We start from the raw sequence: 15,435 nt of genomic DNA, 5'->3' as shown, positions 1-15,435 counted from the left end.
TCCCTAAGCACCACATCCACACATTTTTTTGAATACTTCCAGGGACCGGGACTGTACCACTTCCCTGGGCAGCCTGTTCCAATGCCTAACCACTCTCTCCATGTAGAAATTTTTCCTGATATCCAATCTAAACTTCCCCTGGCGCAGCTTGAGGCCGTTTCCTCTTGTCCTGTCGCTTGTTACTAGGGAGAAGAGACCGACCCCCACCTCGCTACAACCTCCTTGCGGGTAGTTGGAGAGAGCAAGAAGGTCTCCCCTCAGCCTCCTCTTCTCCAGGCTAAACAACCCCAGCTCCCTCAGCCGCTCCTCATAGGACTTGTGCTCTAGACCCTTCACCAGCTTCGTTGCCCTTCTTCGGACACGCTCCAGCACCTCAATGTCCTTCTTGTAGTGAGGGGCCCAAAACTGAACACAGTACTCGAGGTGCGGCCTCACCAGTGCCGAGTACAGGGGCACTGTCACCTCCCTGGTCCTGCTGGCCACACTATTCCTGATACAAGCCAGGATGGCACTGGCCCTCTTGGCCACCTGAGCACACTGCTGGCTCATGTTCAGGCGGCTGTCAACCAACACCCCCAGGTCCTTTTCTGCCAGGCAGCTCTCCAGCCACTCTTCCCCAAGCCTGTAGCGTTGCCTGGGGTTGTTGTTGATGCAGTTGTTGGGTCCTCTGTAACACTGAAGCTTTTCCAGCGTATTGTGTAATTTTTACCCACTTACTCCTATGACAATTTATACTGCGTCAGTGTCCAAGAATCTAAACTATGTATGAGGGACGGGATAGGCAGCATACCAACACACAGCGTAAAGAACGTTCCTGTGCCACCCCTGCTGCCACACCACATCAAACAATCCCTGCCACTCCCCGTACTCCAGAAATGCAGGCATGACTCCTACAGTCTCTTTTCAACATTTAGAAAAGTTACAGATATTTACACCCTGGGACAGTAGCATATTTAAACTTCCTTCATCATTTTGACAGTTGGCTCTGTAAATCCAAAAATGGAAAGCAAAGGGTTTTATTGCTAAGATAACCATGAGAAGTAGTGCACATAACCAAAGTAGACATGCGGAGATGAAAGTGCTAAAACACCTGTCAGATCGCCAAGACTTATAGCCAGAAACAGATCCTGGTGCAAAGTCTGAGTGTTCTGGCACTAAATTATAACTGCATATTATACATTTAGTCATGTGCATACACGTGCCTTTTAAAAGACTGCAAGTTGGAATACTTAAAAGTTAAGAAATCCCATAAACAAACTTGACTGTACAATCTAACAGCCCACTTAAACGTATGAAACCTGACACCATCTTCAATTAGAGAATCAATGCAATTATTTTTCCCAAACTATTCAGAATGCACAATGGATGCAATGAAACCATTAAAGGTTTAATTTCCTTGTCACTGCTCTCTGTGGTACTGTGCCCCATTTCTTGTGCTGTTCAAACCTGGCTTTGAAGACAGAATTTTTTCATTTCTTCACAGGCTGGCCTATGACTTTTGTGACTATGATAATGGGGTGATTCATAACCATTAATGATTATATCTTCACAAAACCCCTCTGTGACGCAAGAAAACCACCAACCCTGCTTTTAACTAGAGAACGAAGGCATGTAGATATTAAGAAAAAAGTACACACTAATCTGGGGTATCTCACTCGACCAGAGACCTGGGCTTTACTGACCACAGAGCTTTAGACAGCATTTTATGTATTGAGAGCCCTTGACTTCAGTTGAGGCTGCAAGTACTTAACAGCTCTGGATTAGTACAATGGAATATCCTGAATTTAGCCCAAAAGCAACAATGAGATCCTTTCCAAAATGTGTATCATCACAGATCTATCAGAGTGGGAAATTAACATCCAAACAATACACTTAATGAAAACAGGGACTGGGAAATGAGGATATGCATCAGTTCCATTTCCCCTGTCTCTCTGCAGAGAGCAGGCAGGAAAGCACATTTCATACCTTTTTCTTCTGTTCGATTAGGAAGACATTCTGGCCTTTCAGGAGGTACCTTTTTGATTTCATGCTTTCGATCTGTGGTACCTGTCAAAGAAAGGAAAATTTAGACTTCTGAACAAGCCAACAAACCAGCATATACGGCCACATAAGATTTAATACTGCAATTTCTTAGGCTTTTTACATTCTCCAATTTGAAAATGTCTTGCTAAAACTGAGCATAAAATTAGTTTGAAGTATTTCCTTACACCATGACAACAAAAAAGCAATTGGATGTTTATGTTTTCACAGTCAAGTTCACAGTTTCCAAAAGCATGCACCTCAAAAGAACAGGCACTCTCAGACCATTCTGTGAAAAAAAAAAAATTCAATAACTACACATTTTTAAATGTGGACAGATCCTTTACCATTGTAGACATACTTAACTGAAGAGCAGTTCAACAGTATGGAGAATCATTAGGAATAAATCAACTAATTGGGCATTTCTGCCAAGAGAATACGTACTATAGATGAATATACAGGGCTTATTCTACATTAAAACCCTCCTCTTTTTCACCTCCAGAACTAGCTGTTCACTTCCACGTATTAGAATGATGAGAAGAGTAGTAGCGACAGTATTCTGCATGACTATTTTAACTGACAGCTTTTGGCCTGGAGGTGTAAGCCTCTGCCTTCTGCCTCGGTACTAGAGACCCTGACATACTGACTTCTGTTGCTATAAGGAATATGGGAACTTGTGGCACCAACAACGGGAAGATTGTGCAAAAATTTCCTGGCACATGCAAGATGCAATCTTCTAGTCCCCGTATTATAAGAAATGCTTTACTGGATATTGGCTTTGCTGCATTGGCTAACTACTAGGTGCTAATGCCAGTTCAATTTAGCAGTGTTGAAAACCGCTTTAGGTACCACTATTAGTATTTCAATAAAAATAACAGTAGATGAGATCCAAGAAAAGCAGAGGAGGCAGGGCAGGGAACACAGGGCAATTTTTTGCTTCAATCTATTCTATTGTAAGCTGTTCTCAAGTACATTTACATTTTCTGAATCTGCTGTTGCAACCCTCTTCTGCAGCTGGTTCCTAGAAATCAGTACTCATCTGTGCAAATTGCTCATCAGTGGTGATCACCGGCCATTGTTTCTTTATATAATTGCGCTGTTGGACAGGCGACACTGTATCACTTATCACGTCAATAATAATAATGTCAATAAATAATACTGAATTGCCATTTTACATTGGACTTGATGATCTTAAGGGTCTTTTCCAGCCTAAATGATTCTATGAAAAATACTTCGCTCCTGAGAGGAGAAACTGTTGCTAGAAACCAACTAAAGCCTTTCTAAACACGAGTTATGCAAAGCACAAGTCGACATATTGATAATTTTGCACATACTAGTGTGTTCAAGAAAAAAAGAGACACAAGCCTATATACCTAATCACAGTACGATTAACAGTCATCATTACCACACAGAGGGACACTCTCAGGCCATGTCTAAAGCAATGAGCCTACAAACACTTAGGAGCTCCCAGGCTCAGGTGTACTCCCTACGTGGGTTGTGACCCCCACATTAATCAGTACCCAGGCAGGCACCACGATCCTGCCTTAGCTGCCAGCAGAAGGTCACCTGCAAGGAAGCTCTGATGAACTCCGTACCAGCTTCCAGAGGGACTCGACAGCGTATTCCCATCCTCCAGTCTAGACACAGTTGTATTGCTTATCCCAGCTACCCGGTGAAATGCCTGCTGCTTTTCAGTGACCATGTAAGGGACTCGTCCTCCTAACTTTGGTTCTCCAGTTTTCACCTTACTTTGTAAAGTAGCCCAGCACAGACGGCCCTGGCAGTCTACTGCTGTGCAGAATTTGGAAATACAGCCAAAGTTCCAGCTATACTATAATACGAACTAGACACCTCCTTTACATATGTACCGCTTGTACTACAAAGACCAATTCTAATTCTCTGCTATGATTTTATGCTCTGCATCAGAAGATACTGATATTTAATTATTTAGGCTGCAACTGACGGTTCTCAATTTATTCATCACACTATGACTGGTTAAATATGCAGAAACATTACTGGAAATTGTTACCTACTATCAACAGTAAGGCCTGACATGGGGATGTGGTAAAATACAATGTTATCTCGGTAGAGTGACAATTTGACAAAGTAGAGGATGTCAGGATGGTAAAAAACATAGGCTGATTTTCACCTCTAAATACATATCAGAAGAAACTCTTGTGCACAATCAGCCAGGTCTTGTCAAAGACTGAGTATGAAAACAAAGAACAGCAATAGCCTTGGCTTTGCCATAGACTTAGATGGCCCTAATCAAATTGTCTGCATCCCTTATGCATCCATTTTTCCTTCTGAAAATGGACACATTATCCTGCTATGATGACACAGCTAATGCATTGGATGCAAACAGGTACAAACATATTAAAAGCATTATTCTCTAATTATAGGAGTATAAATTGAAAGAAACATAACGGTTTATAGAGCTTTTCCAAAACACGTGTCAGGCTGTAATGTCAGTTGCCACTAAGACATTCTTTAGTATGCAACCACCACTAGATGGCAAAGTTATACTGCTCTCTCTGGACACTGTTACTCACTAATCATAAAATCAAATCTGTTTTTAGGAGTCTCAAGACAGAGTGAAGAACAAACCATGGCTGTCAATAAGCAAACCAAATATTTATAGCCATGATTCTGCAGTCAAAAAACTGCTTGACAAATTCAAACTAGTTAAATTATAGCCTATTGATTCACAGTAAATTGTACACTGGTGTAACAACATCTTCTATTGATAGAACAAGACTCTAGGAGAGGGAAATTTACTTTTTAAAGCACTGAAAGCTGGAACAGACCACAGTGACAAGAAAAATAATCTGGCTAGATTGGATGTGTTTGATTTGTTTTTTTAATGTGTGCCCACAGTGGGGGAAGCGGTAGTGCTGCTGCAGAATTTTAACAAACCAACTGGAGTTAAGGGATTAAAGAATTCCAGCCATAGTCATGTTTCCAGCATGACTGCAATACAAGTGAAAACTCTGAGAGCATCCCATGCCTTGTGATCGGTGATTTTACATGAATGGAACAGGAATTTGGTTTCTGAGGTCAGAACTGTCAAGTGCGTAGATACTTTAACTGTTTCTAAGTTGCACAGAAAAAAATAAATCATCCAGGCACTTCTGTAAATTTGTATTGAGAGTTTGTTTTAAAACTACAAATAAAAGTTGTTTCAGCTCTCAGTATTTATACACAATTCAGTCTAACAGATTCCAAAACCAGCTTTGCTAGCACTCATCCATTTGGAAAACATAATCAGCCCCTTAATACATTTGCAGCACCATTATCTACGTAACCAGATTCAGGGTAACTCCTTTAAGTTTTATACTTATGGCTGTAAAGTATTGAAAACCAAGAATCGAACTATGGCAGAGAACCTAGAGACAGACAGCCGGCTCCAGCATTCATGCAGATCTGTAAGATTTAGATTGCAACTCAGATGGGGCCACTGTATTACAGCCAAGTTCTCTGACACTATCTTACAGACATGCGAAAAAGCTCTTTATCTCTAGAATAAATCAGATCTGTAGGTGTAAAGCAAATGCAGTTTCCTCCTGCAGGTGTTATTAGACCCCAACATATTGGGCCTATACTGCAAAGACATGCACACAACAAACTTCAGTCAAGGAACAGAACTGGAGAACTTTTAAAAACTGAAGTATCACGCTCGCTCCAAATTAACATGTTTAAGGGGCAAAATACATTATTTTAAAATGGTGCAGATGGTTGCCTGCAATACATTTAAAAAGCACACTACAGTCTTTCAGGGTTCTCATCTTTTTACAATTTGATTCTGCTTTATTAGTTGCTGTCTAGACACTTCCTGCTTATCAATTTTGATACAGATGAATTCTATATAAATTTGAATACACTTAATTTAGACTAAGATGTGGCTCACTGACACATGCTGTACAAAATCAGCTGCACCTTACCTGATCCCTGTTTGATGACAGGAGCTGATGGAGGTGGTGGTTTCTTCGGTCTCTAAAATTTAATAACAAAAGAAAACAGATTGCTTCAAAATGCCTGTAAATCTCATTCATACAAGGGTTGGAGTTAATCATACATTGCTTAACATTAATAATTACAAGACTTGAGACTACAGATCTGTCACATACTTCCCCTGAAATAATTTCATTAAAAAGAATTTGAAGAGAGAAAATATCATTGACAAATAAAATGACATTTTTCTACTTTTGCAATTGAAATGTCCTGCTAACGGGAAAAAAAAAGTCCAGTTTATATGCCTTAAGATTAGAGAAATACATGACCATTGGCTTACAGAAGAAACCTATTTATTTAAAATTTAATCTTGTAAATATTCCAACCCATTTTGGAAAAAACAAACACAAACAAACAGCTCGATGTGGCAAAACCTGAAGTGTGTTTTTTCAGACTCATAAATGGGGCAAAAATGCACAATACAGGAAATGTTGCAAAGGTTACATTTTATTCACTCACTGTGATACATTTACAGCTCCAAGTGTGAAAAAGAGTCATTAGTTTTAGATGTTTGGTGAAATGAAATAAATTATTCCAACCAATCTGTACTTTTACTTTTACCTTCTCTGTTATGACCATTTTCCTAATAGGTCTGTAATGGTATGGCTGAGAAACATGATCACCAAACCTGGACAGGCTGGATCGTTGGGCCAGGGCCAACTGCATGAGGTTCAACAAGGCCAAGTGCCGGGTCCTGCACTTGGGTCACAACAACCCCATGCAACGCTACAGGCTTGGGGAAGAGTGGCTGGAGAGCTGCCTGGCAGAAAAGGACCTGGGGATGTTGGTTGACAGCTGCCTGAACATGAGCCAGCAGTGTGCTCAGGTGGCCAAGAGGGCCAATGGCATCCTGGCTTGTATCAGGAATAGTGTGGCCAGCAGGACCAGGGAGGTGACAGTGCCCCTGTACTCGGCACTGGTGAGGCCGCACCTCGAGTACTGTGTTCAGTTTTGGGCCCCTCACTACAAGAAGGACATTGAGGTGCTGGAGCGTGTCTGAAGAAGGGCAACGAAGCTGGTGAAGGGTCTAGAGCACAAGTCTTATGAGGAGCGGCTGAGGGAGCTGGGGTTGTTTAGCCTGGAGAAGAGGAGGCTGAGGGGAGACCTTGCTCTCTCCAACTACCCGCAAGGAGGTTGTAGCCAGGTGGGGGTCGGTCTCTTCTCCCTAGTAACAAGCGACAGGACAAGAGGAAACGGCCTCAAGCTGCGCCAGGGGAAGTTTAGGTTGGGTATTAGGAAAAACTTCTTCACTGAAAGGGTAGTCAGGCATTGGAACAGGCTGCTCAGGGAAGTGGTGCTTGAGGACATGGTTTAGTGGTGCACTTGGCAGTGATAGGTTAACAGTTGGACTTGACGATCTTCAGGGTCTTTTCCAACCTTAACGATTCTATGATTCTGAATCAGTGCCAGAACTATTTCTCTTCACCTGCAGACTAGGGGAGGAGTGGCTTTCCTTCCATGTCGATGTGTGTGTACACACACACACCATACCAGCATTCACCATATATATCTTGGAATGAATACAAAAGCAAATGGAGCACCATGCCAGATCAAATGACCTACCTTAACTCTTACTCTTAAAAAAAAAATAAATCAAAATTATTGAGAATAAAGCCCAAGTAAAAATTAATAATTGTTTTCTTCATATGTCCATCCTTTTTTCTGAGAAGGACTTTACTTCCTCTGTTACAGATTTGATCACAACCACTGTCACCACATTGCTGGCTAGGCAACGCTGTATATTGTCTTGTGGAACTATCTATAAGATGATGTTTCCAAATATGCATAGCTTTGCCAAGCTTCGACCAACCATTTAGGTTGGTATTTTCTATCAAACTTATGTTGATTTTTTTCCCCCTATTATTTCCTATATATCTGTCAAATGGCTCACCTACTTTCAAGAAAGATCAATTGTTTTGGTCACTTGCAGTAATTAGTTCAGCCTCTGCCCTAGAACTCTCAAGTCTTAGTTTGAATGTTGACTGGGAGCAGGTTTTCTGTGAAGGCTGAGCCCTTGCCACTCACCCTTCCTGGGAGATCTTGCTCAAATCTAGCAAATGCCTTCATCTCTGGAGAAAAAAAAAATACCGGTTTTGCACAGACTGAGTAAACCTAACAGCTTAAATCTCTGAAGTTGCCATCCTGCAAGCCTCTGGCTTCTCCTACCACCTCCTGTCATCAACCTGAGAAAGCTGTGGCCAAGAACTCGGGAGCTCAGAATGATCTCTAGCCTGGCTGCCGTGGGCCATTGTCCATGAACAGCGAGTCCCTTATACTCTCAGAGACACTTCTGCAAGAATTTAGGCAACATGGTTCAAGGCTTAAATGCAGAAAAGTGCAGAAAAATGTGGAAAGGAAAGAAGACAGGGACAGTGAATGTCTTGTGATAGCAACTGGGGGCTTGGTTGATAATGGCTGCAGAGTGAAATAGTTGGTGCTGAGGATCCAACAGCATAATATACACATTTGGGGTTTTATTCTGGAGTGGCACTCTTAAGAGTGCTGAGGAAAACATGGAGAAGCAAAGAGGAATTACAAGGGTCTGTGGCTGGATGAGATAACTGAGAAGGTGATGGAGAGAGACAGACTAGAAGTGAAGCCAACAGAAAGGAAACCAGTATTGGTTGGACAAGAAGAGAACAAAACTACAAAGTAGGGACAAAGAGTGAGAGGGGAGAGGAAAACAAGCTGGATAAAGAAATTCGGTATAGGGACAGAAAGTAAATCCAGATGGTGATTTAGACTCAGGTAGTGAGAATCAGGGGAAAATCCTGTAATTGAGACCACCTGAAAGGTGGAGACTGAGACTAGGCAGTGAATAGAAAAGGCCTGGGACAAATAGCCATGTGTGGAAAAGAATCAGGATTGGAAAATTGAGGACTGAACAAGGAGATGGGAAAAGATCCCAAGCTTTTGTTCAACAAGCAGAAGAACTACTGCAACAAATACTTTCAGACCATGGGATGGAATCCAAGGTTTCTGGATCACATCAGAAAATACCTGACAAAACCACTGGAAAAGTATCCATTTCCTTCCCTTTTATCACTGATTCAAGCAAAGACAGACAGTCTATAGTCCTATCAGTTACTTACTCATGTGGCCAGATCTGTGCCATTTTAAAAACGAATACAATTTTATTCTCCACACGTACAGCAAACCTAGCTGCAATTTCTAAGTGTCCGAATATTTAATTTATTCTACAAGTTATATTCATTGTCCTCTAAAGAAAAAAACACTTAAAGATATATAATTTACAAGTTCAAAAAGACTGAATAAATTTCACCACAAAAAAATGGATAAAAGTAAAGATTTTTTTCTTCTATAATAGGATCACTATGTCTTAAGGTTTATGATTTCTGCCTCTTCTGGAAATCACCTTCTTTTATTACTAGGCCTAAAGCCAGGATATCCGCTCTGCTATGGAATTGCGTTTTCATCTCCCACAGTTTTTGCTGCTCTTCTACCTTCATTTTCAATAATTATCATGTTAGCTTTTGTGAGTTGTTTAATAGTTGCTTTATTAAGCTTTCCAAGTTATTTAATTTTTGCCTCTGGCATCCAATTTTATTGCCAAAGATTGAAGCCGAGTGTCGGTAAGTCTTGGCTTTATCACAGAAGGCTTACACTGTCACTGTGAAATACTCATCAAAAGCCTGATTGCAAGCTCATAATATCCCACTGATGACTGAAAAGGTTCCTAACAATGGAACGGACTTTTGGGGGAAGTAATCCATTACTTTCTTCCAGGAAGCTGCAGGATTTCTAAATACTGTTTGGCAAATAACCACACTGTCTCTTTCAAATAAATAGAAGCTGAAAAAGCTTCTGCATAGATTTTACACCACCTTTTTTAATAATTCTGAGAGAGGTAAAGAAACATGCCTCTGAGATACCAAAAGCTCACTGTTGTCTTTCAAATCTTACAGTTAAAATTTCACCCTTTTCATTCTGGAAGAGTGCTTCACTGCTGTCAATCAGCATGCAGGTGGTATGCCAAGTTTTCATATTCCACCACAAAAACAAGGGAGAAAAGTTAACAGTTCTGGGCATCATTGCATCACCTGATTCAGCACATTACCCTGGGACCTCCAGTTCCTCTCTCTCTCAAACTTAAGACACAGGACAGAGGGCTTCCAGAGCAACGCAGTGGAGGTGGACTGACTGGATGGGCCAATCGAACCCTTCAAAGAAACTCCATAATACAGCTTTGAGTGCCACACGTTCTCTTCATGGATGCTTTGTAACCCAGAAATTCGTTTTCTTTCATGTTTTTTTGTTATTAAGTTAGAAGTAAAACTTTCTCAAAATCACATATCCAAAAGAGAATTCCTTTCAAATCCACTTTCATTCTGTATTCTAAAGCAAAAATCAAAGAATACGCTGCTTACCTCTTTTTCAAAATCAGAAGGAAGAAGCTTGACAAAGTTATCTGGGAACACACCTCGTCTGCCGTTGAGTTCTCCTTCCCACCAACCCACATCAATGCAATCCTACAAAATAGTAAAATAAAATGAAAACCACAATGTGCTTGTGCGCTGAACAGATTGGTGTGCTGAAGTGCTCTTTTGCATAGCGTCCTGCCTTTTTGCTAGAACATGACAATTTACTGGAGTGCCAGGTTAACAGGGTAATGTGCCAGATAAAAACTTCAGTAATCACCCTGCATTACATTACCATATGCTACAATAAACATGCTGTAAGAGCTCAAGAGCTTGTCTGTGTGTAAAGCAAAACACTATTTCACCATTTGATCTGTTAAACCAGTAAGCATTTTGAGCACACTGGATACTACTTCTCTCTGACTTCATTTTCCAAAAAGATACAATAACTTAATTAAACATCATATATCCCAGGAGGTTAAAAAGCTCCTTTATTTCCCCTACTTTCAAGAAAAGCTTGGCACATTAGAATTACTTCTGAGATTATTAAATTTCATCACAGTCCAATTAAGAAGGCATTATACACCTGATAAATATCAAGCATCACCTTTTTCTGGAGCCTTTTTGAGCAGCACAAGGCAGTGTGTGTAGCAAAACAAACAGCTAAATGCTTGCAATAAGCGAACTACTATATCAGTGAGTCTAAATGATGAAAAAAATAGTCTAGCTATTTTGGTAATGAATAATAATAGTAACAGGAGCCACAGCCATTTTAGAGAAGGTTAAAATTGTTAAGTCCTGGATGGTGAGCTCCATGTTTACTTATTTTTGTGTTTGCTAAAGGGAACGCTTCCAGTTGAGATTTTCCACATTCTTCTTCTCTGAAAGCTGTAGCTGAACCAATTGAGCTGTTTTCCAAAACACAATTATGGGAAAGTCACCCATCGTATGCTCAGTCTTGAAACTATTCCAGCCAATTTTAGCAGTTGGCTCAGCACCAGGCTGACCAACCTTTCTATCCTCTTGAGCAGTAGCCCTAGATCGTCATGTGGCTCAGAGCCATGCAATAAATATTACCCACCTGAGACAGGAGGGAAAGGGAAATCCCACAAACAGTGCATGGGTTGGACGTGACAAAAACTCACCAGGGATCCCCCCATTCTATGACAGCCAGGGCTAAACAGGGTTGGGTTTACAGCTTGGATCCCACATCATCTGGCAACACCAGCCTTAAGCAATCACTGTGGCATCACTGCTTCCACAGCTACAGATCTGGACTGACCAAACTGTCTGCATGTGCCAGGTATATCCAGCTGTCCTGGTAGCAGAGCCACACTGGAACTGCTCGAGTTCAACATGTTGGATGCTCCTATTCTAACATTTCTAATCCAACCATGTGGAAACTCTCCCAGATTTAACAAAGTACTTTTGCTTTTCAAAAAATCACATTTCACCACTGTTCAGAAGAGAACGGTTGAAATTTAGCAGCTGTGTTCTCTGAATACTTGGTGGTACTGATGTAGGTTTAACAGTTCTAGCCTGGGGCATGGTCACTGTTCCAGGTCATCCTGCAGTAAGGATTGTCCATCACTTACTGCTGCAGAAATTAGTTGTTCTTCTCCTGTAAAGATTTTATCTGGGCTGTGGAAAAAAGCATGATAATGTACAAAGCTGGCCCATTACAATCACTCGCCTCTTCTTGCTTTTCAGTAAAGTGAGAGCGAGCGAAAAAGCTGTGCATCTGGAACACCAGAATACAGGGACAAGCAGGAACAGAGGGGTATGGATATAAGAAAAGTAGGCAAGAGCAGGCAGGTTTAGGAAAAAGGGAGAGGCAACAACACGCACTAAATAATTATATAGGTTTTCACAGAGAACAAAGCTAAAAAAATTGGACAGATGCAAATGAAACAGGCCAAATTCTACAAACCTCATATATGCTATGAGGTAACGTCCCTCCAGAAACAGCACTGGACCAAGGGGTCTTGTGCTGTGAGAAAATCGCTTTAAAAACAGAGTGAAAATGCATGCCTTAACACTGTTTATCTACACAATTTGGTTGTGAAGTCATACCTGTTGTGCAGCACATGTAAAAGCTCTAGGATTAAAAATGTCATACGCTCAAATCATTCACTGTTGTAGTCATGTGTATAGGGGAATAGAATGTTAAATATTCATTAAAAGACAGATCTGAATTTTTTTCAAGGTGAATATCCAAAATGAGCAAAGACTTTAAAGTACAGCCACTCTGATCTTCATTTCGTCCTCTGCCTAGGAAGAACCATAGCACACCCTCACAATTTAGACAAGTTTTGAAGAGAAATGCTTACAAAGCTTGCACAAACTACAAAAGTACTGAGGGGAAAAAGTAAGAGAAAATGAGTATTTCTTTGTCTAGAAGAAGTAAACAGTAGTTTAAATAGGGGAGAGGATCCACTAAAAAAATCTGAATGTGAATGGGCAACAAAAGATTGCATGATAATACATGCATGCAAAATGGCCTTATGGTTGTTACATTTCCATGAAATCATTTGTTTCAGCTGCTACAGAAATGACAGAAGAATGCAAGTTAACTTAATGAGGTGTACTTAATACCAAGAAGAGTCTTAAAAATATTGTCCACAATGACCGTGCTTGCTGGTATTTTTCTGTACGTTATAATGCATAAACATTGGATGATATTTGAGAGAAAACAGACTAGCATTAAAGAAGATCATCGGTTTTATGCTCAGTTTGGGGTTTAAGTTATTTTTCTGTTCTAGGCTTTTTATTTAGCTTATTTAGTCCACCTCATGTCCTGAGACAGAGTAGGTGCTAACTAAATATGCAAGTTAAATAGCCTGGTTTCTTGCATCATGTCTGTTTTGGGTGTGGGCTTTTTCTTTTCCTTCATATCTCAATATTTTACTCTGATGTGATGTGTTCCTGATTTACAAATGCAGGCACTGAACAATCCTTTCATTCTTTTTCAGGTCGTTTTCCCTTATGCTCAATCTGTGTTTCTCTCCCTTCTCTTTATCATGGTGGCCTTCACCAAGGATACTTACCTTTCCTAAACCTTCCCAGGAGTTATTTAGCATATACTTTCCAGTTCTGTTAGACTGTTAGGCCTTTGTTATTGAACAAGGCTGATCCTCGACTAGCTGATGGTTTCAAAATATCTGCTGAGAGAATGCAGGGCTCCATGAAGGACTGAGATAATCAGCTAGTCATGCATGGCACGGGCAGGCACTGTGCAGAATTTTACTCTTACCGCAGAGCCAGCACCCCTCATTCCTGATGTGAAGGAGCCCTCCCACTTGGCTCTATCTACTTGCACAGCCTAGTAATCAGTGCACTCAACTGTTCTATCACATGGTGTGTTTTATAATGCCCTCCACCCCCTACGCTGCTCATCTGAAATTGCCAAAACATTTATGACCCAATTTAGATTTTGAAAAATATTAAGAATAATTCAAGCTTCCAGAGATGAAAAGCTTGTGCTTCAACTGATAGCACAGCTTAGTGCTAGCTAATAATCCTGACTAAACAATACACAACGTTGCATATATTCTTTTTAAGTCGAATGCTTTTTTAAGCTCTTAGGGTAGCACAAATCTTACTCCTGCTTCTTCATTTTATTAGCACACATGAATTTTGTATTCAGTGCGTTTTATAAAGCTCATTTGTTTTCACGGAGACGCTGTTTGTGTTACACGTTCATTAATCCCAAACAGCTGCAGGTTTGCTTTTTTCTCCTCTCCAGCTTGTCTCTCAGGTTTATGCAGCCAATCACCACGCAGGATTTTCATACAGTAAATAAATCTTTAGGCAGTTTCTCTTTAATTTTCTCACTTACTTTATGTGCCAGAGGAGGCTTCTGTGTCACTGAGCAAAAGGATAGAAAGCGATCTCAAAAATTAAAAGCTACAGATGAGATCTGGTGAAGAATCTCAGTGGTGGCGCCCTCCTGCTACCCACAACTGTGGGCTCACCGTGCCTCAGCAACCTCTGGAAGCCCACGTACAAGGCTGGCGGCAGGTACGTCTTCATCACAAGGAAGACCACCATACAAGGATACCTGAGTTACAGCTGCCTCGAGTACTAAAAAATGACATAACTATGAAGTGCAATCAAAGCAATATGATTAAAACCTTGTGGCTGCCTGTGAACACTGAGCAAAAGCTAGATCCCCATCAGCCATGCAATTCTAATCAGTGTCTTTTTTTAATATATCTTCACGAGTTCAAGGTTGGCAAAATGGCTGTGATTTCAAAATGCAGATTTTATACAAAAGCTGTCAAGCTATTACAATCCAGTATCAATATTCCAAAATTTATTAACAAACCAAATGGACCCCTGCTTTACCTCCATGTTATCCTGCCAGACTCATAACAATGTAAACAGACAAAAATCAGATGCTGAAATATCCCAAAAGTTCTATGAAAAAATATATTCCAATTACCAAAAATGCATCTTAGTTTAATTTAAGAAAAAAAAAGGAAAGCAAAAGATTCACAAAACTGAAAAGTAAGACACGGCAAAAAAGTAGAAATTGTGTTCGACAGATACTAGATTTCATGCGAGTTAAGGGGTAGCTGGGCCAACATTTAGCTACTGTAAAAATCAGCTCCTACCAAAGCTTGACTCAGAGACGATACTCCTGTACTCATTGCAGTGACAGTGCAATCAAATACCTTAGAGAAATCCACTGTCAGTTCACGTCGCCAAGCTTCTTTTCATTGCTCAGGCAGAGGCAGATTCATGAAACAGAGAAAACAAAAACCTAGAGGGAAATTTTGGCATTTTCTCATTGAAACACAAATCTTGGTTTTATCCTCAAGTGAAGTAGTTTTGTTCCAAAATCTTGCCTCTGATGAATTTAATAATTCAAATGACTTTTTAGAGAATGAAGTAAAGGGAGGGAGAAGCAGCAAAATGAAAGAAGGATTGAAAAGCTCTTCTATGGCAGAATCAACATCTATTCTAATTCCAAGCTCAGCAGATCCCAAATAAGTGATAATAAACTCAATACACTGAATTTATT

The 15,435-nt window shown here is 40.5% G+C and overlaps 1 protein-coding gene across 7 annotated transcripts in view; it reads right to left on the bottom strand.

Annotated features, from left to right (window-relative positions):
- Positions 1 to 15,435, bottom strand: part of SH3KBP1 (SH3 domain containing kinase binding protein 1) — a 238,457-nt gene that overhangs the window by 28,219 nt on the left and 194,803 nt on the right. For all 7 annotated transcript variants that reach the window (XM_087758628.1, XM_087758626.1, XM_087758627.1 and 4 more), the window contains 3 exons: positions 10,419 to 10,520; positions 5,961 to 6,012; positions 1,966 to 2,046 (listed from right to left, as the gene is read on the bottom strand). In XM_087758628.1, the coding sequence (XP_087614754.1) occupies positions 1,966 to 2,046; positions 5,961 to 6,012; positions 10,419 to 10,520 (235 nt within the window). The remainder of the gene's footprint in view (positions 1 to 1,965; positions 2,047 to 5,960; positions 6,013 to 10,418; positions 10,521 to 15,435) is intronic.

This window comes from Nipponia nippon, unplaced genomic scaffold, assembly GCF_047370975.1.
Source record: "Nipponia nippon isolate SJK-2023a ecotype South Korea unplaced genomic scaffold, ASM4737097v1 scaffold_2, whole genome shotgun sequence".
In the NCBI taxonomy this organism is placed as follows: domain Eukaryota; kingdom Metazoa; phylum Chordata; class Aves; order Pelecaniformes; family Threskiornithidae; genus Nipponia; species Nipponia nippon.
This window is presented reverse-complemented; position numbering and strand designations above follow the sequence as displayed.